This window comes from Ammospiza nelsoni, chromosome 3, assembly GCF_027579445.1.
Source record: "Ammospiza nelsoni isolate bAmmNel1 chromosome 3, bAmmNel1.pri, whole genome shotgun sequence".
In the NCBI taxonomy this organism is placed as follows: domain Eukaryota; kingdom Metazoa; phylum Chordata; class Aves; order Passeriformes; family Passerellidae; genus Ammospiza; species Ammospiza nelsoni.
In genome coordinates this window covers 84,806,295-84,813,436 of record NC_080635.1, presented here as the reverse complement: position 1 = coordinate 84,813,436, position 7,142 = coordinate 84,806,295, and the positions used below count along the sequence as shown (strand labels likewise).

The 7,142-nt window shown below is 48.4% G+C and overlaps 1 protein-coding gene across 1 annotated transcript; it reads right to left on the bottom strand.

Moving 5' to 3' along the window:
- Nucleotides 1-935: 935 nt before the first annotated feature.
- On the bottom strand, nucleotides 936-6,548 carry FAM110C (family with sequence similarity 110 member C). Its single transcript, XM_059468456.1, has 2 exons — nucleotides 5,227-6,548; nucleotides 936-2,113 (listed from the first exon to the last, which is right to left on the bottom strand). Exon 1 carries the CDS (start codon nucleotides 6,359-6,361, stop codon nucleotides 5,267-5,269), a length of 1,095 nt encoding a protein of 364 aa, XP_059324439.1. The 5' UTR covers nucleotides 6,362-6,548; the 3' UTR covers nucleotides 936-2,113; nucleotides 5,227-5,266.
- Between the last annotated feature and the right edge of the window lie 594 nt (nucleotides 6,549-7,142).

Genomic DNA, 7,142 nt, shown 5'->3' with positions numbered 1-7,142 from the left:
TTCCTAATATTGACAACTCATGAGTAATACATCTTTCATCTCAAATTTTGAAAGCTGCTCAACTGACAGAGGAACAACAAACAGAAGTTTGAAACTGAAACAAAAATTTTCCTTGGAAACAAAGCAAATTAATTCTCTTCTCCTGTGGCAGGGCACTGAATTGTAACTCAAAAGATTTTTCCTGCACTCTGAACTATGTACAGTAATCCATGTTTTTGAAGAAAAGCATTCCTTAGCTCTGATATATAAATATATGTGGTACAGCATCTTGCTGGGAGCATGAACAGAACAAATACATTAGATTATGCTCCTGACTAATAAACCTAGACTGTGATCCTTAAAAACCTGCATCTTCAGTGTATAAATCTTATCATATTAGCAGCATCTTGAAGTTTTCTGAGAATCATCCTTTTATGTAATGTAACAAATATATATGGAGATTTCATTATGTAAGAAATATCCACATATGCTACCTTCTCTCTAAGTTGGAAGGAGCTCACACAAACTACTTTGTTTTCTCCAGCTGAAAAGTGGTTCCACAATTATTTTATCTGGAATCGTTATCTAGTTATCTTAAGAACTTCAGACATGTAGGCCTTAGCACCTAACACTAGAAACAGAAGACATTGCATTTCCAAACTGGTGCTGTAATTGAGAACTAACCATCCAAGGACTGACAAACACATTCAAAACCCATGGAAGTGCAACTCAGATGATATTTAGCGGATGTCGATGAGCTCTTCAAGGACAACTCTTCCACAACCATGGTAACACAAAGCAAGCTTTTAACCTCTGCAGGACCAACAACTGAAGTCAACATTGTGCCAGTCAGGCAGCTTTCACAGATGGGTATCACTGCAAATAAAAGGGAAAGTGGCTTTGGCTTTTTTTTTTTTTTTTTTAATTGTTTTGTGGTTTGCAATGTCCATATAGGAATGCTTTGATCTTCTAGCAAGCAATGACGAATTGGGGTGTTTGAGGCATAGCCAGCAAATTCCATGAGCTACTGCAGAGGCCTCATTCACTACACTAATGATCCAAGTATCACCTTTTAAAGCATGTTTAGCTCAGGCAGCCCAAATGAAGCATTTCACTGATGACACTGAGTGAGGTGTTGTCTACCCTGGGTGTCATCAGGACATTCCCTGGCCTGGCTGTGCCCTAACCTGCCCTCCTGCCCTGCACAGCCCTAGTGCAGACCCACACTGGGGAAGTGCGGCCCACCACAGCCTGGCACAGCTCCCTAGTGCCATGCTGTAACAGCCTGCTCACTCATGGCCTAAAACCAAAGGTGTTACACCACGACTGCCAAACCTTGCCATGTGTGCCATGTCAGACTCAGGCACATACTGCAAACAAGCTGTACTGTTCTGCAAGGCAGAAACAACGCAGAACCTCCCTCAATACCTGGAAGTATTTAGTGCTATTCTTTCCCAATGGCTGAGCAAGCTGTGTGACAACCTAGCAAGAGCAAACTAGATGGATACAAGGTACACCAATTTGGCTTGCATGCTCTCAGAGAAGAGAGGTTTGGCAGGGATTTAGCTTACAAGTTTGCCAAGTATCTCAGACAAGGCCCCCACAGTGAGTCCTCACCCAGCCAAGCAAATGATGGTGAATGATGTCAGGATGAGCTCTGATCAAAAGCTCTGGTAAGGCAGAGCCCTTGGACATGCAGGTGGAGTCTGTCCGCAAGGGAACACCTGACCCAGAGGTCATTGCCACTTCACTCCCACTTTGTCCCCCCATCCCTGTTGACAAATTCATTGCTGGAAAGAGATGGGTGCACACAACAGACCTTCTGTCACATCTGGAATGACATCCTGAGGCAGTGAGCTGATGTTGAATACTATTGCAGATGGCAGCTGCTGCCACACTTCAATTTTCCAGGGGATTTTGTCTCCTGCTGTCTTGCTGGGGCACAGTTCACAATCTCCACTTTTCATAGCAGCCTTGGACATCCTTGGGCTTGACAAGAGTGAGACTTCCAGGAGATGGGGGTGAAGGTAGGAAACAACAACAAAATACTAAACTTGGACAAAGTACACATAAGCCAGATGAGGGAACAGTTTCTTCCTGCATCTGGTTTTGTTCAACTTCCAAGTCAACAATTCTGAAGAAAGAAGAAAAACAGTGTCATTTGTTATCTACCACATCAGACAAGCTTAAGGTGATACTCTAAAGCTTTTATTCAGCTGCCTGTGGCTACTGCCAACATAGTAAATTACCCTCCCTGGAGATTTCCACTTGAATAATGCCCACCCATTTAAGAATGATGAGAAACTCAAGGCTGAATAATCTTGATTCAGCTCCAGAAGGAGGATGCAGAGTGAACCCTCTTCCTAGAATCAAGCAGAACTGACAGTGAGAGGAACTGCAATGACCATCTTGGTAAGGACCTCAGTTTTCTGAAGCTCACAACCCACACCCTGCAACCATCTCTCTAATGAAACATGCTAAAGAACCTGATCCAGCTCTTTTATTTACATGGTGCTCCATCAGGTCCCAGAGAGCTCATGAAAAATTAAACAGAGAACATAAAATATGAATGGAATGATCACTGGCCCATAAAAGCTCTGCAGCTCTTGAAAGGTGTTCTATACATAAGGAATGTTGGGATTGCAGAAATAAAGTTTCTGCCTCATTGTCCAAAGAAAATGCCACAATTTTCAAGCCTCTGTAGCAAACCAGAAACTTCTAAGGATGTGCCTGGGAACACCAGGAAAAGTACACTGCTTCCCAGCAGAGAACAGCAGGCCACTGCCCTTTAATAAGTAAGCTAAACAGAGCCAAATGCTTGGATACTGTGAAAACATACAGGTATCTGACTTGATGCTGTATTGTCAAGGTGTAGAACTGAACGAAAATTTAGACCAGACATACAAGACTCATGTTGCAATCACATGATGATAAACAACTCTCTCCTTAAATTCTGTCCAGTAATGCAGTATTTAACTTATGGAAAATCTTGATGACCCTTGTCCTTTATTCTGGGTGCAGTCTACAGGTATTTTTAGCTGACCTTTCTGAACTTCCCATTTCTGTGGCCTAAATGATAAGTATGTTCTCAGTTTTCAGAAACTACCTGACAGATGCGATCCAACAGCTGAGAGTTAGCCCTAATACTGTTAAGACTAGGTTTATAAATAAGGACCCTCTGAATTAGTCTTTCCTAGGCTGTCAAAGGAATTGCTACCAGAGTAATTAAAGTTATTGCAGAATGAACATAAGATCCTAACTTGAATAAACTTGATGTTTTTTTCATTGAGATCTTTTCACCACCTTGTTAGGCTGTGTACTACAATTTTCTCTTACATGGTAAAAATAAAAATCCATTGACCAAGCTCATGTGAGGTTGCACTGGTTCAGGTCCTGGTACTTCCCACCCTTGCCTTTGCCCTGGTGCAGCACCTCTTGTGCAGACTGCATGCTCCAGCAGCATCTCCTGCCTCAGCTGCAGCACTGGGCACGCTCGGCACATGGATGGGGAAAGGACCAGCTGCTCCCTCTGGGGCCAGCTCTGTGATGATCACCTGGACCTTACCCCCACCAGGGGCATTCAGGAGCAAACAGGCTATAATTTGGTTGTTTTTCTTGTGTGGTTCATGCTTGCTGGAATCTGCCTCCCATCCTCTTGTTCAGCGAGGCTGGCAGCTGCAAGCAGCTTCACAAAACCACCACCTTCCTCATTTTGTTTTGTGTATCTCCCTGGCCTGTTATCACAGAAGGATGAGCAAGGAGACATAATTAGTTCAGGAGAGCCCTTTCTTCTCTCTAAAATTATTTGGGAAAGGCTTTATTACATAACAACACTTCTTTTAAGCTGTCAGCCGGATACCTGAGAACATTCTTATCAGCACAGTCTTGAAAAGTTTTTGTAAAATGACTCTCTCCCTGTCTTCCTCCTCTTGCAGAAAGAAAACAGACTTTTGAAAAAAATTCTAATTCTAAAGATGAACCGAATTTCACATCATTAAAAAGTTTCAAGTAAATGTATTTTTGTCTTATATGGATTAAAGGAATTTAGAGTGACAGCCTCACATCCACATAGGAATGAGGCTCAAGCACTACAATTCTCCACATTCTTGGGCCCATGTGCTCTATCAACAGCTGTATCTACACCAAATTATGTTCTTCTCATGCACCAATTACCAACTGTCAGAAAATATACATGTAATCCTTCATATCAAGACCTACTCATGAAATTTTTAAGTACCTCACGGTAAGCTGTGGTAGTTATTCTAGGGGCTTTATGTACTGGAAGAAGAAAAACTCCTATCTCATGGATTATCAACACCACAGGCTCCCTGAATATAGTTCTCTTCCAGGAGATCATCCAGAAAATAAACACCGCTTTTAATAAACCCAGGACACTGGCTTTTACCAGAGCTAAATTTGTTATGTTTCTGTCTGTGAAGTAATTGATTTCTAAGCCTAGATCCAAAATTTTGTGTTAATTTTCTTTAGCTTAAGACACTGGAGCACCCCTCTAAACTAACCAAGGCAAACTGCACATCCCATTCCCAGCCACCAGCAGCAAACCACACAGCAAAACCCACTGCAGAGAACACCCAAACTCTCTGAAATGCTATGAGGTCACCTGGAACAAACTTTTACAGTCCCAACAGGAAGCCATAGAGGAAATAAGATTTATAGCAGGGCACTGATTCAGTTTTGCTTTTCTGATACTTGGGGGTGCCTATGTGTAAGGAGAAGGAGAGAGAATGAAGGGGAAAACTGTAGCAGTGTAGTGTAAATACAGTGCACTCCTGATGAGTAATAGTTTCAGCAGCACAGTATAAATAACAGGGTACTCCTAATTAGTAGTAGACTCTTCAGCCTGTTATCCAAATAACTGTAACTAAAGGTTGAATATATTTCTAAGGCTTTTTCCTAGCATTTAATCTAGCAGAAATTAGAAGAAATAAGATACTTGCAGAGCAGGAATCAGCAAAGTGCAGGCATCCTTCACAGACACTGACTCTAATTTCCTGTGGGGCGTCTGATCTAAACCTGGCAAGCTGCAAACATTTACTTGTTTGTATTTTGGTTTTTGTAATAACGCAGATTTCTGCTTTGCAAAAAAGCCATACCTGGAACATGTGTTAAACAAAACACATTTTCCTTCAGCCCTTCCCGAAAACACTAATATAAACCATGAGAAGTTAACAGCTCTCTAAAAAGGAAAGAGAAACGCAAATTGCCAGGGCGAGGCTCTGCACACACCTTGAGCTCACCAGGCTCCAACGCAAGCTGGATGAAGCCATCACGCCAGTTCCTGGATCACATTATTGGTCTCCTTGGCTTTCTTACACGTGTACAGCCATTTGATTATCCGAGCGTTGCGCTCAATCACGGAGGTGCTGCTGGGGACCTGCTCCGTGAGCTCGTCCTCCAGCAGCCCCTCGTCCCCGCTGTGCCGCGTGAACTCGCTCTCCGATGTGGCCACGCTGATGCTGCGCACCTTGAAGGAGACATTGTCAGACACCACAGAGAAGTTCTCTCGCCCAAGGTCCTCAATGACCTCCTGCTCCAAGCCACAGTACTTGAAAAATGTTTCAAACTCAGCGAAGGACTTGGAGTAGCGAGAGCTGATGTCCGACTGGGAGCGATGGAGACCTCTCCTCTTCACCTCTTTGATCTCTTCAGGAGGTGTACTCAGTTGTGAGGGTCTCTCATGCTCTTTTGTACATACCCCTGCCCCTTCAGTGCTAACAGGGATAGTCTGCACCGCTCCATGGTCGCTTGGCTCACCGTCACCATCTTTTGCTGAGAGAGGCTCGCTGTTCTCGGTGGCTGCGATGTCCTCCATGACTCTGGGCAACGCAGGGGAAGCCAGCTGCTTCTCCTTTATGGACCCATTGAAGATCCTCCTCACCAAATTCCCCCGTGAGCTGTCCTGGCTTTGACCCCTGCCGAGCTCACATTTCTGGCGGTAGATCACCAGGGAATCGGGCCGCATCTGCCTCTTGGTGCTGCGCCTGGCGATGGGGGGGCCGTGCTGCAGGGGGGGCCGGCAGGAGCTCCCGGCCGTGCCCGGCTCCCGGGGCTTCGCGCCCGCGCCTCTGCCCGGCTCCCGGCTCGCCGCCCTGCTCTCCACGGAGCAGGTCTCGCTGCTGCTCTCCGAGGCTGAGCTGAGCGCGATGACGGGGTCCTGCCTGCTGCCGATGACCTGCTGGCTCTTCACGTACTTGGCCTTGTCGGCGGCCAGTCTCTCCACGGCACTTTTCCTGCCCGGCTTGCCGGCCTCCAGCTGCCTGCGGAGGTACTCGGGCCCCTTGTTGAGGAGCCGCAGGGGGAGGGAGGAGTGCAGGTCGGAGATGGCGTGCATTCCCACGGCCCGGGAGAGTTCAGCTGGCATAGCAATTTCAGGGACGCGGATCCTGCTTCCAGTCCCACGAGAGAAGTGGGATAAGAAAATCCTTTAAAAATTTTTAAAAAGGGGAAAAAAAGGAAAATCGCGGTGTAGGACAGCCCGGGCGCGCAGGCGGCGGCACCGCGCTCCGAGGGCCCCGCTCCCCGCTCCGTCGGGGCGCCGCGTGTCCCGCCCGCCCGCCGGCGGGCACAGCCAATCCCGGCCGGCAGGAAGGCGGGGACGGACGGAGGGAGGGAAGGGGGGAAGGAGGCAGGAGCCGCCCTCGGGGGGCAGCCGCCCGGCCCTCGCCGCCTCCCGCGGAGCTGGGTCGGCCGGGGCTCCGGGGGCTCGGCGCTGCTCTGGGGACGGGGTGTCTGCTCCGACCCCGAGGCACTCGGGGGATTTTGAGGGCTCCCCTCAGAACCTGTCCCGGGCCGCCGCCTGGGAACGGGGCGCTGCTTGAGGGCTGACCCGGCACACCCCAGCGCATCTTCCCCTTGGGGGGCACCACCTGGCCCCGCTCCTTTCGCGGCCCTTACGCGGTGCGTTCCCCCCGCGGGTTTCACTGCCCGGGGGCTGCGCTCCAGCGGCAAACCTGGGAATGGTCGGGAAAGGACGGGACGGGCTTCCGGAGCACAGCGGCAGAGCGGAGTCCGGGCACGCCGGGCGGGCAGCGCAGATGTGCCCCCAGCCGTGCCCCCAGCCGTGCCCCAGCCGTGCCCCCAGCCGTGCCGCAGCTGTGCCCCAGCCGTGCCCCATCTGTGTCCCCAGCCGTGCCCTCAGCCGT

Excerpts from the sequence above, each read along its gene's own strand:
- FAM110C (XM_059468456.1), bottom strand. The coding sequence starts at position 6,361 with ATGCCAGCTGAACTCTCCCGGGCCGTGGGAATGCACGCCATCTCCGAC.